Source organism: Leptinotarsa decemlineata, unplaced genomic scaffold (genome assembly GCF_025532065.1).
Source record: "Leptinotarsa decemlineata unplaced genomic scaffold, Ldec_3_MD MMD2_P_RNA_scaffold_12, whole genome shotgun sequence".
In the NCBI taxonomy this organism is placed as follows: Eukaryota; Metazoa; Arthropoda; class Insecta; order Coleoptera; family Chrysomelidae; genus Leptinotarsa; species Leptinotarsa decemlineata.
This window is the reverse complement of record NW_027412526.1, coordinates 1,652,014-1,676,370: the sequence shown is the minus strand read 5'-3', so window position 1 is coordinate 1,676,370 and position 24,357 is coordinate 1,652,014. Positions and strand designations below refer to the sequence as shown.

At 34.6% G+C, this 24,357-nt stretch overlaps 4 protein-coding genes across 6 annotated transcripts in view; 1 reads left to right on the top strand and 3 right to left on the bottom strand.

The window, feature by feature from the left end:
- Positions 1-263: 263 nt before the first annotated feature.
- On the top strand, positions 264-13,701 carry LOC111517696 (ubiquitin-like protein 7). 3 transcript variants are annotated; one of them, XM_074171479.1, is made up of 3 exons: positions 264-533; positions 596-798; positions 12,174-13,701. In XM_074171479.1, the coding sequence occupies exons 1-3, from the start codon at positions 392-394 to the stop codon at positions 13,578-13,580; spliced, it is 1,752 nt and encodes a 583-aa protein (XP_074027580.1). In that variant the 5' UTR covers positions 264-391; the 3' UTR covers positions 13,581-13,701. The 3 variants fall into 3 exon arrangements, with proteins under 3 accessions (XP_074027580.1, XP_023029684.1, XP_023029690.2); XM_023173916.2 differs by lacking the exon at positions 12,174-13,701 and adding an exon at positions 4,675-5,452 and having other exon boundaries at positions 272-533; XM_023173922.2 differs by lacking the exons at positions 264-533; positions 596-798 and adding exons at positions 5,876-6,033; positions 6,088-6,972.
- Positions 13,702-13,866: 165 nt separating this feature from the next.
- On the bottom strand, positions 13,867-14,471 carry LOC111517697 (iron-sulfur cluster assembly 2 homolog, mitochondrial). Its single transcript, XM_023173917.2, has one exon. It carries the CDS (start codon positions 14,367-14,369, stop codon positions 13,953-13,955), a length of 417 nt encoding a protein of 138 aa, XP_023029685.1. The 5' UTR covers positions 14,370-14,471; the 3' UTR covers positions 13,867-13,952.
- Positions 14,472-16,229: 1,758 nt separating this feature from the next.
- Tbce (Tubulin-binding cofactor E) lies at positions 16,230-24,054 on the bottom strand. The gene is made up of 6 exons (XM_023173920.2): positions 23,697-24,054; positions 23,439-23,642; positions 22,713-23,298; positions 18,932-19,063; positions 18,723-18,876; positions 16,230-16,560 (listed from the first exon to the last, which is right to left on the bottom strand). Exons 1-6 carry the CDS (start codon positions 23,870-23,872, stop codon positions 16,247-16,249), a joined length of 1,566 nt encoding a protein of 521 aa, XP_023029688.2. The 5' UTR covers positions 23,873-24,054; the 3' UTR covers positions 16,230-16,246.
- Positions 24,055-24,104: 50 nt separating this feature from the next.
- LOC111517702 (tonsoku-like protein) overlaps positions 24,105-24,357 on the bottom strand; it is a 35,692-nt gene continuing 35,439 nt past the window's right edge. Inside the window, exon 16 of the mRNA XM_074171420.1 lies at positions 24,105-24,164. The gene's annotated coding sequence lies outside the window, so the exon portion shown is untranslated. The remainder of the gene's footprint in view (positions 24,165-24,357) is intronic.

Below are 24,357 nucleotides of genomic sequence, written 5' to 3'. Positions count from 1 at the left end.
ACTCTAGTCATCCTTAAATAGTTGTAAAAAATATTCGCATTTTGAAATAAAAAAATAAGGAATCGCAGTTCTGTTGTAGGAATAAACTTCATCATATGTTAGAGGTTTTGTGATGACAAATAAATGTTAATTGATCGTTCGGATAGAATCGAGCGTTCGTTGACTGTGTGATCACGTGGTGGCTAACCTGCGTCTGCTCGCTCGGCACCAGATTTTTGAAACCGAACACACCTGTAGTAGTTACTTTTCCCATGCCGTAATATTAGACACTTCCGAAAAGTGTTGTTTTGTGACAAACATGTGGATATAACTTCTGACAAATCATGTTTTCAAATTGAGTGGAAAACTGAAAGCAATTTAATTCCAGTGGAAAACAAAGAATTGATTAGTCATGGCTGCAAAAATCTTTTTGGGAATTTGGAACAAAACTCAACTGCGAACGATAAAGATTGAAAATGTTGATTTGGAAGGAAAAGTTGACAACATAAAGTGTGAGGCCCTGAAATTACTGGAGAAATCACCGTTAGACATAGGTACTAGATAACCATACTTTATACTAATAACTTCATAGTAGATAAAACTTCGTTCTTTGTAGCTTTGTCGTTTAATGGAATGCTTTTGCTAGCTCAACACACTCTGTCCTCCTACGGAATATCTTCCGGATCTATTATTCATGTTCTCGAGACACCATATCTCCTTGATGATGATTATTCCTATGAAGAACTGATGCAACCGACGGAAGTTGTGGCAGCATTCAGATCACTTATTACGTCCTCTGGCTATAGAAGTACCCTACAGGTAAGTTGCCTCTAGTTTACAGCATGTAGTATGTGTTAATGAAAGGATATATGTATTTTTCAAGTATTCAAGGTTTTCCTATAATTACATGTGTATATGAAAAACTGAACTATAAGCTGAAATGAATTCTGTTTATAAGGCAGAGAATGCCTTTTCACAGATGTACCTTGAGTTTTAGAGCTGAATCACATGGCATGATATAACTTCAGAGGATAAACTTTACTCTCTAAAATGCCTTAAAAAGGTCAAAAAAACACTGTGGTGGCCTCCTTTTATTCATTTAGGCTCAATTAGACCGCTTCAAGAAAATTTAAAATGGCATCTGTGATTTTTTTATTGGAAACTAACTTATTCAGCAGCTGACATTTTATCGTCTCCCCAAGAAACTTACCACTATCAGTAACTTGTTGTGTTTAATGATTTTGTCCATCAAAAAAAGGGCTACAATACTTATTTTAACGATTCAGAGGTCAAAATATGCCTCCGTCTTCAGAAATGTACAAAATTTGAGTCCATACATGATTATTTTTTCATTTCACAACTTCTGATTTTCTCTCGATAAATAGAGAGTTGTGAAGTTAGGAATTGATTCCTCCTGAATACGCCAACTTGGTAGTGAAAACTTAAAGAATTGTATTGTATATCTGGTGAATATACTAAAATTCCAAGGAACTAAATTCTCAGAAATGACTGACGTATCTGGTGAATATACTAAAATTCCAAGGAACTAAATTCTCAGAAATGACTGACGTTTTTGCCTTAATCTGTCTCTTGCAGTGATGTACGGAAATTATGTTAAACAGATAAGGAAAAATGGTGATAAAATATATAGAATCACAATCTTGACAACAATGTTTTCGTTCTAGTCAGAATGCTTATAGAAGAAATAAATCTACAGTTGGTGCAATTAATCAACTCATTAAACATGCGCTGGAAATCTTGGAAAACAACAGCAGACTTTAGGATCATTTTTTTATTTGAGCAAAACCTTTGACCTCGTTCACCACTGTGTAACACTGTTACACAAATTGCAGTTTTATGGTATATGTGGCTCTGCATTGAATTGGGTTGGATCTGTGTGAATGGAATGAATTCTGAAAGAAAATATATATCAAGAGGGGTACCTTAAGGCTCTGTTTTGGGACCCCTTCTATTTTTGGTTTTTATAAATGATCTTCCGAAATTTTATTCAAAAGCTTCCATTACTGTTATTCTTATGGACGATACTAACATCTTGGAATCTGCGGGAACTTTGTCCGAAATAATTGTCAAAGCTAATGGAGTACTAACTGATCAAATTTCTGAGTGGCGTTCTATAAATGGCCTGCCGCTAAATTCTGCTAAATCTCAAATGCTCAACTTTGTTACTAAAAATACAACAATTGATAAAAGCTATTTGGTTGGATTAAATAATGAAACTTCACATCAAGTTAATTGTACTTAATTCTTTGGTATTGATATTGATAATAAACTTTCCTGGAAGTTCCATGTTGATAGTATCAAACTGAAGCTCAGTAAACATATATATTTACTTCGTCGGTTAAAACAAACAGTCTCTCTTGATGTTCTCAAGCTTTTATACTACAATTTAATTCAGTCAGTAATTTCCTATGGTCTTGAACAGTACTTAGGGCTCTGTGGATGAGTTTCTCCTTGAATCCTAATTTGATTGTAGTTTATTAACTTTTTTTTATGTATGTTTTATGTTTTATATTGTCTTTTTTATGTTTGACCTGTTGAATCAGCCAGTATTTTATGATGATGTTATGTTTTTTTGTCTAATGTGATTGTGGAGGAAAACTTATTCAATAAATGTTTGATTGATTGATTGATAATTGCAATAATATTTTTGGGAATTTAGTGAATACTATTATGGAATTGAACTAGTGCTTGTTTTGGATTCAATTTTTAACTTCATTGTGTTTATGTGTAGGTATATAGTACTGATTTTAATATTTTCTTGCATCTTCGTATTGTTTTGTTATATTTTTTGAAGAAAGCTTTGTAACCACAATAAGATATTTATTCACCTTCAAAAATTGTTACAAAAAACAGTATGTTACAATAGTCAGACAACAGTTATTTGTTCAGGTCGGTACGTCACAATATTGTAGAGACTATTCTCAAACTAAAAATATGTTTAAGAATAAAAAAAGATGTTAGTGTATCAAAAACAAGATATTTACATATATAAAACCAGTCACACTTATACATATATGAACAGTTTTAACTTTAGAGGCACACAGATGGAAAACACAGAAACATTAATCACGAAATCTGTAGTTCACACTCTTGACAACCAAAAATATTAGCATTTAGACCCATGAATGAAAAAAAAATTCATTTACATCATATAGTGGATTCAATAGCAATGATTGTTTTAGTTGGTACTTTAATTTTTTAGTTGTGTACTACTTCTATTCCACTGGTATTTGGTTGTACAGTTTCATTGGCAAATATTCAGTTTTTTTTTTGTTTTTTCATTATTCACTTTTGACATTCTATATTGATTTTTATTTCGTTCATCACGTTCATGAAGATCTTTTACCCAAATATATTTATCTTCATATTGATGTATCCATAGAATTGCCACCATTATCTATATATACAAGGTAATGTCAAGATTTTCATTTCAATAAAAATTGGCTTGGCGTGTGTTCTGTTGCCCAAACTGGCCATAGTTCTTATAATTCTCTTTTGGCTCACCAATACTTGACGACAAGCCGGGCTTGTTCCCCACAATAGAACCCACAATAGTCGACAGTTGAGAAAAAACCATTGAGCCATAAAACACTTCTCATTTCGTTTCATTTCCTTTTTCACAGTCACCTTTCATATGGGATACTCCTTTGGGGTAGATCTACTTACGTGAGCAGAGCTTTTTGTATGCAGAAAAAAGCCATCAGAATTATAGCTGGAGCTCCATTCGACGCACACTGTCAGCCACTATTTGAAAAGTTGGGAATATTGTATTTGCTCTGTATGTTGATTTTATACTCACTGTTTGGAATACATAAAAACAAAATACTAGTCTCCAAACACTCGAGATCATCATAATTATGAAACTAGAAATGCGAGACAACTCAGACAGCCAAAATTTAAACTTGAAATTCTCTGGATGTTAAATTATTTAACAAACTTCCATATAATGTGACTGAATTGAATTTTAGTTTGTTCAAAAGGAAAATCAAAGAGTACCTTTTACGAAATTGTTTTTATTCTGTACTTGATTTCACAGACAGATTTCACAGACACATATTCAGACTAAATAGCCTTAATTTTTTACATTGCTATTTATATATTTAAGAATCTTTTTTTTATAATTCGATCTAATTTGACTAGTACGATGAAGTCTTTATATTACAAAAGTTTGAATGAGTATAACAAACTCCCACTTTCGTTGAAAGATTCAATAAATGTTTTCCAATTGAAAAAAAACTCATGAACTATATAAAAACTCATCCCTGATTTTTTTTTCCGTTTTGTAATATATTTGTTATGTATATCCTCATGTTGAAACCATTCTGGAATCATTGAAAAATGCTTTTCTTTCATCACATCATCATTTTTGTTACTTATATGTTGTTTATTTATATATTTTTAAAATAATGTATGTATATTGAGATGTCCTAAAGAAATCCATGAATATTATTATTAATCTATGTCCTAAAGCATATGCTCTCTCTCCGTTTTGATTTTGCAGCTTCTGTAACTGATTGATCTTATTTAAATTGATTGAATACAAAATTGAATTGAATTGGTCAGTATATGGTATGCTCCATTTTAATAAATGATTCAACCTTTTTGTTATCTGAAATAATCAAATCCCTACACTTCATTTCATAAACAATAAATTATGACGTATGGTCATTACAGAGAATATTCAGAAAAGAAGTCCTCGACAAGATCGTAATGGAGAATCCGTTACTAGCTGAAGAACCGAGGTTCATGGCCTTTCTCCAAGACCCAGAACTGCTGGTACACCTCGGGGACCCTGTCTGGAGCGACAAGTTGATGGTGAGATTCCCGTTCCTACCCCAAGTGACTGCTAGCATAATGTCAATCATCAAGGAAGATCAAAAAACCTCCACCCCAAACCAACCCAGCACCAGCACCGGGTACTCCTACTCGTTACAGGCCCTCTCCGACGACGATGACGAAGACGAGATGGACTCGAGCTCCGATAGCAATATGTCGCAGCATCCCATCACGCGCAACTCTTCGTACAACGCCATAACGGCTGCGCAGCTCGCGGCAGCTATAGCTAACGCCACCAACACGCAGTTCAACAGCGCTAGCGCAGGCACCCCCGCCGGAGGGCCCAGCACCCCTGGAGGCAGCAACGTGATCACGACGGAGATGTTCTCTAATGCCATCCAGCAGGCGTTCGCCCTGGGAGGTGGTAGCAACGGATCTTCTGGTTCGTCCGCTCCTGCTGCTAGAAGCGACGATGAAAGCATAGAGAACTTGTCGAGAGTGTGGCACGTGCAGTTGCAGCAGATGCACGAGATGGGGCTGCTGGATGACGTCAGGAATATACAGGCGTTGAAGGTCACCAACGGCGATGTCAATGCTGCCATCGAGTTTGTTCTAACAATGTGATATTTTTTTGTTTTTTTTTTAAATTAAATTAGGTTGCTTCTTGAAAGTGGTAGTTTGTTTTTCATTCAATTCCTGTGATACAACTGCAAGAGAACCCTCATAAACGCATACGACGAACCATCTTGAGGCTGAAAATTTTGAAATTTCCGTGGTCTATTAACCTCTCTCTGATATTCACAAGGGTTTATTGCCCCATTAGCTCAGGCCCATACATGATTAAGAAGAAGAATAGGTTTCTGTCAAAAATTTTCATAGACATGATAATATGGACGCCGTGACGTCACTTTTATATCTATTCCAACTGCGGATCACACCACGTCTGGGTCACTGCGTCACAGCACCATGGGACATCAAATTTCAGAATTTTTACAATGAGCAACGCGTAAAACATCATGATGTCAAATGTATGAGTGAAGGACATGCCAAGATGTGAATCTCTTCATCTTTTTTTAGTTACTAGAGTCCATGTTCTCTCTTCAATGGCCAGTCCATATTATGTCGTCACTGGTGATCGTTTGAATTTTGACCGTTTTTTAAAAGTTTGTTGATATTGTCGAGTGACCAGTTTCTAAAAGAACCTAATTTTATTATTTGATACAAAACAGTGTGAAATCACTTTTTTGGATGATGAAGGTATAATCATAAGCATTGAATAATGAATTGCATTTATGTCATTTTCCATTGCAGCAATCTTTTAATATGAACAAATCCTCAAAGAGTTCAAAACTATCAAAATCAGTATTGAATATTACTAACACTGACAGAGAGCCAAACGTGGACCCAACGCTCGTGGAAAATTCTGATTCGAATGCCAGTAGCCCCTCAGTTAAAGCAAACAGTGAAGAAAGGGTTAAAAAAAAGGCTCGTCGAAAAGTAAGATGTACAGAAGAATTCAATCATCTCGATAGAAGAAGCATATTCGCAACGCAAACAAGAGGAAACGGAGAATCTTTGAAAAAAGTCACAACTAAAAAGCAAAAAAATTTGGATTTTCTGCCAAAGATTCATTTGGAGACAGACATTCCTGCAGAAAAAGAAAATGTTTCACCAAATACCAAAAAAAGTATCGATAGGGAAAAGTCGGGAGCCAGAAAAACTAGTAAGCGGAAAGATTTGACAAATATTGATTTGCCTTTGATCGAAATGGCTGACCTATCCAATAAAGAGGAAGGAAAAGTGAAAGAAAACTCGACTCCGGAGGAGAAACGTGACTCTGAGATAGAAATTAAAAAGCGGAAGAAGAAATCAAAAAAATCAAAGAAGGTCAAATGTGAAAGCCCCTTGGAAACGGCAGAGGATCAAAACACCAAAGAAAGACTCTCATCAAACATACGAAAAACACCAGGTGTCCCAGGGCCCAGTACAAGTAAGCGTTCAATTTTAAAAACAAGAAGCCAGCGAAGACGTGAAAAACGGAGATCTTCAGAATGTGTGAGACGCTCAATTCCCTCCGGGGATGTTTACGTTGAAGAGACGGTAGACAGGACCTTCGAACTAGGCTCAACAAGTTGTGCGAAAGAAGTCAATTTGGAGCGAGAAAGGAAGTCTGTCAGATTCAGGAATACTTTCGAGGTACGGTTAGAAATGACCATTTAAATTGTTGATCATTATTCATTTATTTTCATATTGAGTAACAGTGAAGATAAAACTTCAGTGTCTGATAGATCGGGAGTATACAAGTTGACTGGTGGTTTTTCTCCAAAGTTTTACATCGGACAAACCGGAAAAAACTTTTTCCAAAAGAATGAAAGAGGGTAGAATGCTTGGAAATTGATAGATTTGAGATTTAGGGATTATTGCTCAATGATCAAATAGATTTGAATTGTCCCGTTTTATTGAATTTAGTTTGCCACCAGCTAGTTAGAATAAATTTTAAAACTAGGTAAATTGAAGTCTCAGGTAAAACTTGTATTCATTATTCTTTCTAGAAAGTTGAATATTTTATGTAATGATTTCATCAAGTAGAAATTCGTTATGTAGTAATAGTCATAATGATTCAAATTACTCATGACACAGAATTGGTTCAAACAGTATTGTGACACCTGAAGATGCTATTTTTTAATGAAACACGTGTCACGGTTGTCTAAATTTTCGAGTTGAAATCTCGCATTGAAGTGTGTTTTAAAGTAAGAATTTTAGAGTACTCTTCGAGAGACAAAATTTAAGCATCGATCTAACATTGTTTTCAGGCCAGTTTAATCGTATCTTTGAGATATAATAATAGTTATAACATTTGAAAAAATCGCACCATTTTTCTAAATAAATTTTTAATATGGTTGTCAATCATAAATTGCCAATTGTACCTACTATATTCCTTACTGGCATTCAAATATGTTTTTTTTTTCGAGTGAAAATTATTACCTATAACATTAAAATAAAAAATTTAATGATATTATAAAATGGCGTTTTTCCAAAATTTCTTCAATGAAAATATAATTTTGCCCAACCCTATGACAGGGGATTTTTTTTAAAGACGACTGTCTATAATAAGAAATTTAATATGGAAATTTGAGTACAATTATAAAAGAGCCATGTTAATTTAAATTCAATTGGTAGTTATAGTGGTTTATTTATATAGAGGTTGTGATTTACTTTTACTTTTACTTTTTACTCCTACAAACACAATATTGAATTGTAATTAAAAGTAAGAGAGGTGATGTTTTGATTTCAGGGGTGATTCCTTCTCATATTTTATGAAAAAACTCCATATACACCCAATTTGTTTTTCAAAAAACAAAATGTTGGAGTTCAAGTAGTGAATTTCAAAAGTTAATATTCAGATAAAATGAGCATTAAATGCGGAATATCTCAGGGATCTGTCCTCGGACCTTTGCTGTTTTTATTATATATATAAATGATCTGGAATATATATCGATTTAAGCCAAACTCACAAGTTTTGCAGAGGACACGTCTATACTTTGGCATGGAAGAAGCACTGGTGCACTAAAAATTAGGGTAGAGCAGATTGTTTTAGTTCTTAGGCCTGCTTTGTCAACAAAACCTAAACTTTTATGACAATAAAGCATTTATGACTCTGCACACCAGTTATCTTGAAATGCCCCAACTACCGAACCTCTCAGATCTTTTGAATCTATGCATGAAGGTACTCGTTTTAAATTATAATATAATAATAATAATAATTCTTTGTTTCCAGTCAGATCATGAAATTCAGTAGGAAGCATCGATAGAAAATACATAGTTTCATACTCTGAAACTATGATGAATATGAGTATTCAAAGAATTCCTGCGGAGCATAAAAACATTTTCCTAATATATAACTCCTTAATGATTTTATGTATTCCGGTCCACGTGAAGTTACTTTGAATCTAGCTAAGGGTAACTAAAAATGGTTCTTGGTTATAGTATCATGTTGATGAAGTTTTATATTTGTTGCAGAAGTTGGTTTAGTTCTGAAGACATACATACACAGTTCAAAAATGTAAACTGATGTATTTCCTTTTGGTGCTATAAAAACATTTTCTGCTGTGGACACCATACCTAATTCTAGATTCTACTTCAGCAACTGAGTCTTTGCTAAAACTGTTTGTTAGTTGATAAAGAGATACTTCAATGAATTAGGTTTTGAGATTAATTGCTGGCATTGGGCTTTCCAGTTGTGGAACTCGTCTAGAATGATTCCCAAGAATCTTACATTGGGATAAGTGTTTGTTCACCACGAAATATATGCTTTCCACTCTGTTTTGCCAATTGTGAATATGAATAACTTCTGTTTTGCCTGCATTGAAGAATAAATCATTGTTATTGAAGTAATTTGATATTCGGCTTCTATTCTGGCACAATTGTTTTGTAATTCTTTTGTATCTGGTGCAGATATAACTAGCAAAAAGTAATCTGCATACGCGGTATAATGACCTTCAGTAACTACTGATTCGATGTTACTTACATAGAGTATAAACAGTAGAGGACCCACTATTGAACCCTGTGGCACACCCACGGTGTGGTCTACATGTTTGTCCCATCGTAGATGTTGGTCTACATATACACCAAGATATTTCATGTTGCTTACTTTATCGACTGTAGAACATGTGCATATCATTGGGGTTTGGCAAATAGGTTTGTGTATAGTGAGCTTATTCTTGGAAGGTTGACCTTTATTTGTAGTGGTAAACGTTACGTATTTAGTTTTAGCGATGTTTAGGCTCAAAAGACTTGTGTTTAATCAAGAGAATACAGATGTGAGTCCCCTTTCAGCTCTCTTAAAGACGTCGCCCAAGTATCGCCTATAAATGACAGAGCTGTATCGTCTGCATAAAATATAATGCTGCTTTGGATGTTTTCAAGTTTGTAACTGTCATTATTGTATATTAAGAACAAAATTGGGACTAGTACTGTCCCTTGGGGGAAGCCCATGGTTATAGGTACTGGATCACTATAAATATTGTTGATTTTAACAATCTGATTTCTGCCAGATAAGTAATTTGCAAAAAGATTAAGGGTGATTCCTCTTACTCCAATAATTTCTAAACGCCTCAGTAAGATATGATGATTAACAGTGTCAAAGGCTTTCGCCAAATCTAAAAATACTGTTAGGCACTTCTTGCTAATATTGAAATTATTCCATATACTATAAACCAATTGAAAGACAGCATTTTCTGTTGACATATGTTCTCTGAATCCAAACTGGCATTCATTCAAGATATTATTCTTGTCTAGGTAAAGAACAAGTCTATTTTTCAAGCATTTCTCGAAAACTTTAGCGAAATTGTTTGTGATAGTTATTGGCCTATAATTTGTGGCAAGTTTCTTGATGCCAGATTTGAATATTGGGATGGTAAAGAGATATGATATCCCAGTTTGTATGCAGAGTACTTTAGAAACTAGTTTAAACAGTTTCAAGCATAATAATATCCTCATTAAGTGAGGGACACCAAATTATAGTGCCATAAACAATATCCAGAAACTACCGACCTATAACCTTGTTATCCAACTTTGCAAAGGCTTTTGAGATGTGCTTGTACAACAGAATCTTTCCTGATGTTAAGAATTTAATTTCAAACAATCAATTATTCACGAATGAATTCCAGAAATGAACTGACTTTTTATCTACCAAACTCTAGAACAAACATATTACTCAAGTCACCAGTTGTTGCAATCAGCAAACTTTACAATCACCTCTGTGAATATCTCGACATTTATTATGAACCTATTGGTCAAGTTGAGAACCATGTTAAGAAACTTTTACTACTACTGTATTACTGCTGAATTAGGTTTTTTTTGTAATACACCTGAACTATTTTTACTTGTTAGCTCTATATCTATATGAATATTACTGGAGTTTTTTCCCAACACCAAATCGTTATTTTTAACACCTCGACACGTGTTTCGATCACCGAGTGATCATCTTCAAAGAGGATGTATTTTAATACTTTTTTGTTAATAATGTTCTATACCTATCTCTATCTGTTTTCGAGATAAAAAATAAATTGTGCTAAATATGGTCCAAAACATAGCCTTAATTGAAATTAAGTACATCAGTACTCTCAATTCATGAAAAGTTGATGTTTTGATGATAGTTTGGACAAACTCGAAATATTCAAATAACACCAAGAAATCGACTCCATATCATACAGGGCGTGCTAAAATTACTATTATTTCCATTGTGCATAAAAGTAGTCGAAAGTTCATTTTTTCAAATGAAACCCCCTGTTTATTACTCGATAAATTGAAAGATGGTGAAAAATGCTTCAAGATGATATATCATGTCCCTATACCTAAATCGTCAAGTTTTCTCAATAAAGTCGCTTCTTCTAGAAACATTTTTTTTAGAATTTGGATTTAGGTAGCAGTGGAATTATCAAGCTTATAGCAGTTCGGTTACTTTTATAAGTAATTTACAAAGAGTTATCGACGGTGTTTCGAATCATCTTCCAAAATGAATGCAAATATCGATTATTCAAACGAAGTTCTTATGAAATTATTTATTATACACATGAACAAAGTGATCAAATCATTGTCAGAACGTGTGAAAAATTCAACCAAATGTATCCTGAATTAACACCAATGAACGAGAGGAAGTTTGTAAGATTGAATATCCAAAAATGTATCAATATACGGGGTGTTCCATTTAAAAATATATAATTGCTAAGACTTTTTGATAGAAGTGCCAACGCCGCAATGCTGAAAATATTTTAGATCGATAGAACATCTAAGGAAATGTGAGAGGTGAAATTTTCAGAAAAATCATGCTTTGCGTTTTCCAGAAACGTCTAACTTACCATCGACCGTGAGTCACGCTGTATAGGCAGACATAAAACTGTTAACATGATTGCTAATGATATTAATATATCTTGTTATTGGGATCTATTCCTGTTGAGACATTAAACAATTTTTTATTGATCTAATAATTGAGGAGTATATGACTTTTAAGGAAGAGACAGATAATTTCTCTGCAGATCTAAGAGTGAAACCTAACATTTTCAGTGCTCTAGAAGTAACATTTGCAATATGGGGTTTGGGTCACATTTTGTTTAATAATGAAAACATTAATACAGAATGTCTCTTTCAAAAAGGAACAGAGGCGTTCAAGAAAAGCGTATTCAAATACTTTAGAAAGTCTACAGGGGACCAAAAAAGGGCGATAATTTTCCATTGACGTTGGTTCCTTTTTTTAAATGGGTATAGGTTTTCTAGTTTTTCATGATTTGGAAAAACACCTATCAACCATATTAATCAAATTGCAATAGGATTAAACGTAACATCACTCTAATTATACCCTCATTAGTAACCTATTAAAACTAAAATATTCTCAACAGGTACAAAACACCACCACGGACATATCTGGGCAGAACTTCACAACTTTCAACGAGTCCAAGGATGGGTCTCTCAAACACTACAGAAAGTCTCCGCACGTTAAAAAATTATCAAGAAATGTATTTGAAGGCAACTCGGCCAAGCATTTGAGTCCGGACAAATCTGACGGCAACACTGGGAACTATGAACTTATTTCACCGAGCTTGAGGGAAAGTGACAGCAGAAGAGAAGACCTAATTTCTAAAACACCTGTTGGCAAAACATCCCAAAGCAAACGCAGCACTTTCGAAATGCCTTCGCCAATATTAGGACCGGAGAAACCTCTTAAATCTCTCAGAAGTACCGGGTCTCTCCGGAGCAGAAGCGTTAATAAAGAGCCAACGTTTATCAGTCTGCTCACTCCTACCCCGGTTAAAAGTGAGCAGACTTTTGAGGCAACCACCCCTGGTAGACTTGTGCGAGAATCGACGTTTACGTTGGATGACGGGGCTAGAGACCAAATGAAAAGTATCAAAGCAGGAGGGGCGGATTTGGAAAGCGTCCAGACTTTGGATACCTCCAAGTCGAATGGGCGCAGAAGGTGGAACAAGTCTTTGGGAGTATCGTTGCTGGACAGTTCCGGCACCTTGCACAATATCTCGCCGCCCTGGCCAGAGCCGCCTTTGGACCTGTCTGGGAACAAAGAAACCCCCAAAGGTTTCACGAAATCATTTTGTAAGAGGACGGTTTCGCCTGCGAAACCTCAAAAATCAATCACGAGCACGCCAATCCCTGTTAATAAAAAACATTCTCTGAGGTTCGAGCTTCTGAAAGAAAATTCCAACAAGAAGATGACTGAGGCCAAGAATACCGCCAAGAAAAGATCGAAGATGCCTAATTTTGCGCTCATCCACCAGAGGGCTTACGACAAGCTGGAGAATCTGAAGGAAATGAGCGAGCGGAAGGCTGCCAGAGCAAAACTTTTGCTGTCTGGGTTGAAGCCGGTGTCTGAGCCCCCCGTGAAACCCAAGTCCCCTGCCAAGAGCAAGAAGCTGCTTCGCTACAGCCCGAAACAACCTGTACCCGTTTCTAAAGTTAGTCCCAAGCGGAGAGTGAGTGTGATAAAAAGTACAAAAGTCATAACTCCATCCAGGAGCAATCCCAAAGCGCCCCTCCCGAAGAAAGTAGAGCCTTCTCACATCCCGAAACCCACCAAAAGTAAAAACCCTGTTGAGAGGCAAGGGTTTACGAAACTCGGTTTCAAAGTCGGGGCGGAAGCAGCGAAGAAAACCACTAAGGAAGAGCAGCTCAAAGCTGTCGTGAACAAAACGAAGGTGCAGACTAATACTGTGGAGACTAGGAGAAACGTTATACAGAACGTGAGGTCCAACAGGAGGTTCGAGTTGCTGATGAAAATGAGAAACAAGTAAAGTGCCTTTGTTTTCGAACTGTTTTTAATACCTGATTTTAAAGTCGTTTATTGAATTAGTACTGTGTAACTATAGATTCGAATCTTAAGAAAAATGTAGTATTAATATTGTTTTAAATTAAGCCTTGTTTTATTGCATTCTGATATTGAAAAAAATATCTCTTGGACCTGTTACAGGTCGTCGTTCAGACGAGACACAACACAATCATTCAAAGCTATATTAAAGTACAACTTGTGTTACGATGACCTGAAATATTAGTATATAGGGTTGCACTAAGAACAAATGGAACAATGTAACAATAATTTACTATTCAAAACTAAGAAACAACACTATGTACAGCATTTGGAAAACAATTAATCAGCTCGTCGATCATTAATCTAACCTCACAGCAAAAGATGCCCCACACGAACACCCTTTCTCAGCCAGTGGGTTATTGACTATTTTGAAGGAAGATCGAATGAGCTCCTCCTGATAGTCCAGAGTGGAGCCCTTTATGTAATCCAGGGAGATGGTATCGACCACTACTTTAACGCCATCCTTTTCGAAAATTTTATCATCATCCTCGACTCTGGAATCCAAATCGAATTTGTACTGGAAGCCAGAACAGCCTCCGCCCTCGACAGTGACTCTCAAGAAATCATTGGGGGTGACGGAGATTTTTTTCAGTCGCTCCACACATTGTTGGGTAATGTTTATGTCTGCTTTGATATCCAGTGGTTTTATATTAGCCTTTGTGTTCAGAAAGGCGGTTCCAATATTACGGACTATGTGCGAGGTACGAGAAAACATTACTTTAGTATTTCAACAAGTTTTAATTTGACATATTTATTATTTACCACATATACTAATGCCACAGAACTAGAACCCAAAGAATTTTCCTTTTTGCAAGAATATGGGGTTATTGTTATTGGAAACTTAAATTCCCTTCAATCTTCGGGTTTTAGTTCTGTGTCATAGACACAACAGGATGGACTGGCCATAAAATGAAACAACTCTCACACAGAAAAAAAAAGAGATAGATGCCGTGGGTGGCAATATGGCTAACAAACCGGTAACGTATCATTTCTTATTTCTGTTGCGTAGTTTGATTCATATTACTTTCTTCTTTAATACAAATTGCAGATTGAATAGCTATTCGTAGGCTGGATTTTTGTAAATTTTTTGGACACCGGTAGATGGCGTCATTTACAACACACCATTTTACACTTAGTTCGCAGAAATAAGATAAATTACGCCTTAGATGGGTTAACAGCTCATCGGGTGGGCGGGCCCCTAACCACATTCAAATCGACGTCATTGACAAGGCACAAAGATTCTAAAATTTTCTTGACAAATTATAATGAAGATATGTATTCAGTGACAAACTTGTATTTATTTTTAATAAACAACTGCAACAAATTATAATGATGTTTTGCATTCAACGTCAAAAACTTCCCTCCCCCCCCTATTTCAAAAAATCGCTAAATCCAGAACTTATTGTCTTTATTTATAATGTACAACTGAACATTGAATAGAAAGTTGTAAGTGCTGTCATCTAGTGACAAAAGTGGAAAGTTGAAATTTTCAGATGTTTTCGTCATTTGTGAATAATTTCAGAAAAGTTTATAGCACAGTATTTAATTTAGTTAACAGATTAATCTCAATTCGACGTGAAGTTGAGATGAATTTATAATTTGAAAATGTGATTTTTTTTAAATTATGCTGATTATATTCGCAACTGATATCACGTTTCCTGTTCGTTTTATAAAGTATAACTGAATCCACAATATTTTCGTCTAATATATAATGTCGAACTGCATATGTATCTGCAAGTTATAAGTGGTGTCATCTTTTAGCAGTTTTCAAAAGTTGAAACGTCTGCTTTTTTTTATTTGTTTACCATATGTCATGATCACATCAACTAAATTATGAATTTTTCAAAAGTTATTTGAATACTTCATTATAATATCAGATTTCAAGATTTCATATTATTTCACGTGGAAATTTTTTTAGATTTTCAAACGTTAGCGGGTGCCTAAACACTTCCACTTTTTTACGACCATGTAAAAACTGTTCTTCTTCTTCTCTTTTTTTGAGGTATTTGTTTCCCAATAAACAATCGTTCTGACGACATATTTTCTATCAACTGAATTTATACTTCAAAATTATTTCCTAATGTACTCTCTCTCAATGTTTTCGGCTTTTGCTTTCACTCGGCGCATTAAGCCATTGTAATGTTCTCATTACTTTTGCAAAAGCCGTGATAGAAAGTACAGGTGTTAATTCATAAAAGGGCTTGCCAGATGTCAAAAATTATGATCACCATGTTTTTGACGTCATTGGCGGGAAAAATAGCGCCAAATTTGAACTGACATGAAATGTGCCCCGGATAAATCACACCATCTTCTGTTTCAATACCTAGACCGTTATAATTCTGCAGAATCATTGATTGAAATAGGCATCTTTCATTTATATACGAAGTTCTGATGATAGTAATGATAAATTATTGTTTTATATATGATTTGAGGCATAGATACAACGTTGGAAAATATTTCAAATATTTGTTTACAGTATACCTCAACATCTAAATCAAAGGGCTTCTCCTGGTGTTATTAGGTATATTTAGTTTATCCACAAAACCGTCCTGGTATGAGTAATGGAAGAAACAAATACAAAATATTATTTTTTTAATAAATTATCGAATTTTCAGAATTAACAATTATCACATCTCCTGCTTGTATAGAATAAAAGCCAAGTTCTTTCATCTCATCATCCAGTCGTATTTTAATCTCCTGTTTGGGACCACTGACGTACGTTAGACAGGGCCTGTCTTGTAATTTGAATGTTTTCTGAATCAACAAAATAAGTTTTTGTATAGAAAGAGCTGGTGGTAGTTTTCTTTTTATCGTTCTCTCGCCATGTTTGATTGATATGCTTATCAAAGCTGTGTCCAGAATGTTCGGTTGGATTACTAGTTCCGATTCTTCCAGGGCACCGTACTCTGCAAACATGAAAAGAAATAGTTTTCGGTTCCGTATGCACAAGTATACAAATAATAATAATAATAACAACATCGTCTTTATTATCTTCAAATACATTTTTCAAGTACATTAATCAGGTACAATTTGACTGTTATACAATGATGACTTGAATCAATTCAATACAGCTACCGGACTGAGTCATGGCCTGTGGGAGAAACCGTATCTGGGTAAAGTTAGTGTTGGTGTATGACAAAGAAAGTATTAGGAAAAAAGGGATAGAAACTTTTGTTTGCAATTTTAAGCTTATGGCTCGAATAATCTAACAGACTTATGACAGATTTCTACACATCTACTGCGCAGAGTTAGAAATGCTTTATTGTCATAAAAGTTTAGGTTTTGTTGACAAAGCAGGCTTAAGAACTAAAACAATCTGTAACATTAAAATGAAGATCAAGAATTAAAACAAGACATTAATATGGCTCAAGCACACTTCAAAAAGTCTATGGTGAAAGTCTGTGATAAAAATTTTATAAGTTGCTAAGTCATCCGAAAGAAATTCCTCAATATGTCATTATTGCTACCATTTTTTTTCTGCTCATCAAAACACATATAATATATTTTTGTTGTAGATATGTTTCAGATGATCATAAAAGGTTTTCTTATTCGAAGTTCATTGTAGAAAACGCTCAGAGCAATGGAAAAAATATAAATAAGTACCTACGATACATAGGAAGACGTGGAAGTTGCTATTGTGTTTTTATTCAACTCAGTCAACCAATTTCCAGGGCCGTAATTTAAAAGGGAATAATTCACACAATTATAATCGAATATTACCAAAAAATCTCGAAATATAGAATTGAATTTAATTTCTCAGTATAAAGTGAACGTCTACGATCCAAAAACTACAACAAAAAATACAGGTCCGCATTTAAAAATTCAAAGATAGGGGTGGCCCAAGTCATAAGACACCCTGTATAAAAGATTCATGGATATATTCTGAGAGCCCACATCAAGTGCCAATAGCAAAATGTGGACAGATTTTCAATATGTCTGCGAATAAAGAAGATATAGGCAAAAAAATAATTTGTGATTTTTTGTTTTTTCCTGTATATCTCCAGAACCAAAAGAGCTATATTCGATTTCTTTACATCGTTGAATAGGTCTCTAAAATACGCAACTTTGCCATATTTAACCGACACTCTATCTCTTATCGTTTACGAGATCCCCATGTACAGAAACGAATTTGAATAGCCCTATATAAAATAAAAACAGCAAAGGGCCGAGGACAGATCCCTGAGGTACTCCGCATTTAATGCTCATTTTATCCGAAGATGAACTTTTGAAGTTCACTACTTGAACGCGATTTTATAGATATGACTCAAACCACAACAAGTGGTTTCCTCTAAATCCGTATATTTCAAGTTTTTGAAGCAATATTTTGTGATCAACACAGTCGAATGCTTTCGATAGATCCCAAAATACTGCCACTGCTGCCTCACCAACATTCAGTTGAAGGTAAAGTTCTTCTTAAAAAGCAAACATTGCATCATTTGTGCTTTTAGAGGTTTGAAAGTCATATTGATAGGAGTGACGAATATGATTTTTGTCAAGACAATTTAGGATTCTCTTTTTCGTTAACTCTTCCACGATCTTAGATAGAGTTGGCAGTAGAGAAATAGGCCTGAATCGTCTCCTTCAAATAATGGGATAACTTCAGCAGTTTTTAAGCATTCTAGAAAAATACCATTTATGAGAGATTCATTTGTAGCTTCTGCTAAGATATCTAATACAGTGTTTGGCAGTGCAAGGAAAATTTTAAGTGAGAGATCATCCCATCCTGAGAAGTTTTTGTTTTTTACGCTAGAGAGGATTACTTTTATTTCATTTCCAGAGGTTGGGGAATAGTTGAATTAGTTCTACATGGCTATATGCCTAAGGTAATTAATTGGGTTCTCATTAGTTGATTTTTTTTTGCTATTTTTTGAGCAATGGAACAGTAGTAAGTGTTTAATTCGTTTTTTACTCAGTTCACTATCAACAAAAGATTTTATAAGGGGTTTCTCACCGGTCATTACTCAGTCCGGCAGCTGTATTTCGTGTAACACGTCTAATTTTTCTATTAGAATCTTATGATCGACACTATCACAATGTTTCGTTGTTAATTTTGCGAAATTCGACTTACTATTTGTCAACTCCAGAAACCGGTTGTGTTCTCTTAGGAATTTTTTTCGGTCAGCTGTGTTCTGACTCTTCAGCCATTCCAATCCATATTTTTTGAGGTAGTCGTATTCAGCTCCTCTCCGTTCCTCATCTAGAATCCGACATCCGTTGAGAGTCTGGCAAAAATTCAATGAAAACAACTGAGAACAAGTACCGAACCACTGAGCTTACCTTCAAATTTTTTATTCTCGCCACTACTATCTGTTCTCTCGTTGCAGGATTCTCCGTTTGCAGAATAGGGTTCCTGGTGAACCTGAGGTGCTCCAATTTGTTTAATTTGTTCAGTTCGCCGATAGACTGCCACTATAAAATAACAGAGAAAGTACAGGAATTTCACTGGTGCGGACTTCCATTGTCAATATATAAAATGAGTTGAAATCCCTGAAACAACTGAACAAGAAGAATTAAAAATGAATAGCTGAAAATAACAATTATATTAAGCAGAAATAACCTGAAATGAAATAATGGTGAAATAAAATACACGAAAAAATAGAACGATTGAACAAAATTTAAAATTAAAGAAATAAAAATGAAAATAAAAATTTAAAAAAATTATTTTTATTTTCATTAAGTTCTTTAATTTATTTTATTTCTTTAATTTCAATTTTTGTTGAAGAAATAAAGATGAAAATAAAAAAAATTATTTCCATTTTTATTATTTTAATTTTTGTTAAATCGTTCTATTTTTACGTGTATTTTATTTCACTATTAAATAATTTCAGGTTATGTTTGCTTAATATAATTATTATTTTCAGCTATTCATTTTTAATTCTTCTTGTTTAGTAGTTTCGGGGATTTCAAATCATTTGATATAGTATTAGACTGTCAATCACCTTCAAACAAACGTAGAAAAACTACAACTCAGTAAATTATGGGAAGGAATTCCTCAATGCTCTGTCAGATATTCAATATAATGATATTTTAATATAATAATTATAATAAATTATTGTTTTTAACAAACAAAAAAGCGATATACGAAATTAGTTACATGGATCTGCATTTTTATGTTTTTCCACATATTTTTATCTTTATTTTTGTCAATGACCTCTCAGAAAATGATATTCAATATGAAGAGTTAGGATATTGAATTGTGATGATATCAATCTAAACTAGCTTATGCTGTCTGTTCAAAAAATAAGGTGAATTTTCATTTTTCTCAAAAAATATTTATTTATTTATCAATCAGTTAATCAATGGGGTTCAGCTTTGCAAAGATAGAGTACTATGCACTCATAGATTCTCACTTACGCTACGGAATACCGTTTTGGGGAGCAGGAAGACCAACTTTATTCAAAAGTCTACTAATTTTACAGAAAGGGGCACTAAAGTATATAGGAAACCTTAAACCAAGAGACTCCTGTAGAACCTTCTTCAAAAAACATAATATTCCAACAGTAACTGCATTATTTATACTGGAATCTATGTGTTTATAAATAAGCATATATTGAATTTTGCTGCATCCTCTTCCCATTATAACACCCGAAACTGCAGACACACTCTGAAACTCACTGTGCCAACAAAAAAACATTACCAGAGACTCCATATTTTACAACGGTGGAAAAATGTACAATCAATTGACTATGGACATAAGATCTGCCAATATAAATGACTTCCAATTCAGGAAGTTAGTCAAACAATTTCTATTTGATAGACCCTATTATACCGACTGACTTAGGTATATTTTTTTAACTTTACTTATTAAGGAGCTCTTAAGTTGTTACTTTTCATGTCCACTCTTTTATAAACTTGACTTTTACTCTTTTATATATACATATCTTTTATATCCTCCATTTCAACATAGTTTGTACCCATGCATCATTTATATTTTTATTTTAATTTCAATTGGTATGTATTTAAGTATGTACTACCCAAACTTTGTGTACAAGATTATGTCTTATGATATTAAAGCATATTATTATTATTATTTCTATTATGTCCCCTTCAAAGTAGTCCCCTCCGTATTTTTTCATTGGCTTTTCAAAAGAACCTAGCTCGGTGAGATTTTGATCCATTTTCCGATGTCCTAACACTGTTTCTATCGTATTTGTAATAAATTTGTATCCTATCTCTTCTTTTCTTCATTCGTAAAAGCCATTTTTCGCCAAAAATTCAATGACTTGTACAATAACAAAATGTCATTGTCAAAGTATCTCAAATTTTTTGAAAAAAAATGATAACTTATGATATATCATTGAAAAGTTAAAATCTGGTTCTATTCAAAACAGAAAGAATCCAATGTAGCGCCCTTAAGAAAAAATAAAGTTGATGATGGTGGCCGGAAGACGAAACGTCGGATAGCAACTCTGAAAACACCATTGTAGCAGGGAAAAAGTGGCAATGTCGAATCCTTCAAAAAATAAAAGCCATTTTCCAAAATTTCTGTTATTTTCGGATATCTCCGGATATACTTGGAATTTCAGAAGTTTCTCACTGGCATATTGTTAGTAAATGCACAACTTTGCCCCAATTTAACCATCTTCGTATCTCTCATAGTTTCCGAGATCCCAATGGTGAGGATCAAATTTGAAACACCCTGTATGTACACACTTCATTGTTAACTTATCTATTTTGCACCATCTCAACTCCTCAATAATATCGATCTATAATTTTACTGAATATTTTCATCCAGAACAGAAAAAGATTGTCGAAAAAAAGTGTATTTCAATTCAAATTTGAAAAAAATCAGGCTCAGATGAAATTTAAAACATATCTTGTGTACTTGGTGTATCTAAGTGTTGAATAAATTATTGAATTAAATTTCATCTCGTTGAATTCACCCCCGGGAAACAGGAATAATATATCTCACCACCTCACATTAGACTTTTCAATATTTCCATCCTGTTAGAAAGCCTGGAAAACTCAAAAGTAAACTTTTATCTTGTTGAATCGACCAATAGATTAACATTACTGATATGGATGTTATCTGCTTCGGATTTTCAATAGCCCAATAAAATATTCAATTAGATCAAATCGGGAGAACGTGCAGGCCACCCCAGATTCTCAGGTAGTTGTACAAAATCGATTTTTCACGATACCATATATTTTAAATAGTTCCCTCACCTAACGATTTAAGAAAATTGAATTACACGAAGCTAAAGACACAACTAAAATAATATATTTTGAAATAAATTGACAATTTTGTGGTTTTGGCAAAGGAGGGTTTTGGTTTTCTACTACTCCATCTTTACATAAAAAAATGTGAGAATCTTCCAGAGGAAGAAAGCAAATAATTTCTCTCTAGAAACGGTTCATTTCCCAACTTTCTGTGACCTATCGAACACATTTGACTGTGGCAACCACGAGATACTTCTGAATAATACACAGTTCTTGAATAAATTGCAGAAGTAAGGCTTCAGAAGCATCACCCTTCAGTGGTTCCAATCATACTCATCAGGCCGCATACTCAAACACCTGAGTGCTCTTCTGAACAGTCCGTCAAATGCGGAGTGCCTCAAGGCTCGATCCTTGGCCCAATTCGGTCTCCTCTATATGAATGGCTAAGGTCTCATATTAGCCACAATCACCCCCTTTGCTGACGACCCCACCTTATGATGGCTCAACAAGGATAATGCCGTTCTGCACGAGATCGTCTCTGAAGACGATAAAAAATGAAAAATGGTGTGACTGTAATAAGTTATCTTTCAACATCAATAAAACCATCATTCTTACTATTAGTTGTATTATTCTCAGACTGTTTTTATTTCAATATGTGCCTTACATTGTCCCTACTATAAACGTGCATTGTTTCTTGGGATTGATAAGCTTATTATTAGATTCACTTTATACCAGATGTTGAAATTCTACCTATCAATTTTTCACAAAAGTGTTGGAGGAAAAAATAATTATTCAATATTTTACTCTCAGTTTACTTTGTAGACGTGCAAAACTTCATACTAATATAAAGCGAATACAACAGAAGGAGAAAATAAAGACAGCAATAGGAAAAACTCACCTCGGCAATCAAATTATTACTGATATTGATCTGACTAAGACTAGTAAATCCATGAGTAGGCACCGAATCGTCTCGGAACCTGATCCTTTGTAGCTTAACGTCTTCAATGTTCAAGTGTTCCAGAGATTGTATCACAGCCAAATTTTCAATCGTCGACCAGTGCTCTATGCAATTACCCTCGAGGTCCAGATAGAGAAGCTTTTTGAAATTGTGGTTGGGGGGCACCGTTATATCTGTTATCCGGTTGAAAGGCACTCTCAGTTCTTGCACGTTGGGAAAAACTGATGAAATCTTGATAACGTCATCCCACGAGAGGTCCATGTGGCCACAAATTAAAACAGTTATATTAGGGAAAACGAAGTCACAGCAGTTTTCAGGAATTGATAGAAGGTTCTCACTTATGTTAACGCAATATAAACTCTTGAGCTGAGAACAGATGTTGAAAACTTCTGTCCAAGAACACAGCAGGTTTTTCGACAGATCAATTTCTCTGATATTTGGGAACATTCTGTTCAACTCCCTCGGGGGTCCCGCTGAACAGACCTTCTGCATTCTCACGTTGACGATCTCTAGGTACTGGAAATCACTGAAGCACAAAGACTCAATGAAATTAAGCTAAAAGTGTGGAGTATGATGCTGAGAAAAGAATGAGAATTTTTGTGCAGAAATTATTTCAATAAAAACATACATTATTGGTGGCTAAAACATACCAAAGCTGATACATACCGCTGCTTGTTTGCCACCTTTTCGAAACCTACTAATTCCAAAAAAGGTGCATTCATATATTGTTGTATCTTGTGCAATTCCTCTTCGTTTCGTTTAGCTTCAATTTCGTTATCCCTGTAACCATACCTGGACGTAATAGCTTCTATCAAACTCTGGCCAAAATTCAGTTTCTCCCTCCTGACAAATGACCCAGAAGTTGGATATCTACAACACACCCTACATCTTGGTAAATTTCAGCAAAAGTAGTGGAGTACAGACCTCGTATGAAAATAGTGCTTTCCTTTAACCGTGCCATTGTGTTTGCCCCTATTGGGCTCATCCCAATCTATGCCCAACCAAAAACCTTGATATCCTTCTACTGCACCTGCATATTTAACTGTCCCATAATCTCCTGAGCATTCCGCACGGATCCCCACAAAATATTCAGTGACCATTTTAATATAAAAATAATTCAATAACAAAATATCAACGTAGTCCCTCTAGTATTCTCCTTAGGTTTTCTTTATTTCGGTGCAGTCTTCAGTAGATTACTGACATTTCAGATTTTCATCACAAAAACATAAATATATGTGGCCTTGAAGATTTTGACAGATGTAATGACATCTGACACTGATCCACAGAATTTTTTTTTTCATTGACAATCAAGTTATATAGTCCACAACCCAACTTTAAAACGAGTATGAAGTTACGGGCTTTTCCCATATATTGAGGAGAGCATATACAAGGCTGAAAAAAAAAAAAAATAAAGCTAGTCTCAAAAATCTGAAACGTGTACTCCGGAAAAAACATATTTTCTATACGGATTCATTTTCTATTGTCTTTTTTATCATATCTGACTTGCATAAAACGGATAGTTTCAAATTTATTCCATACTTATGTGATGTAGTTGGTCGATAATTAATGAAAATGCATAGCTTGA

Excerpts from the sequence above, each read along its gene's own strand:
- Tbce (XM_023173920.2), bottom strand. The coding sequence starts at position 23,872 with ATGGTCACTGAATATTTTGTGGGGATCCGTGCGGAATGCTCAGGAGAT. Across the intron at positions 19,064-22,712 it reads GTAATAATTTGATTGCCGAG|TGGCAGTCTATCGGCGAACT; the intron begins GTGAGTTTTTCC and ends GTTATTTTATAG. Across the intron at positions 18,877-18,931 it reads CGAGAATAAAAAATTTGAAG|ACTCTCAACGGATGTCGGAT; the intron begins GTAAGCTCAGTG and ends AATTTTTGCCAG.
- LOC111517697 (XM_023173917.2), bottom strand. The coding sequence starts at position 14,369 with ATGTTTTCTCGTACCTCGCACATAGTCCGTAATATTGGAACCGCCTTT.
- LOC111517696 (XM_023173922.2), top strand. Across the intron at positions 6,973-12,173 it reads GATTCAGGAATACTTTCGAG|GTACAAAACACCACCACGGA; the intron begins GTACGGTTAGAA and ends TATTCTCAACAG.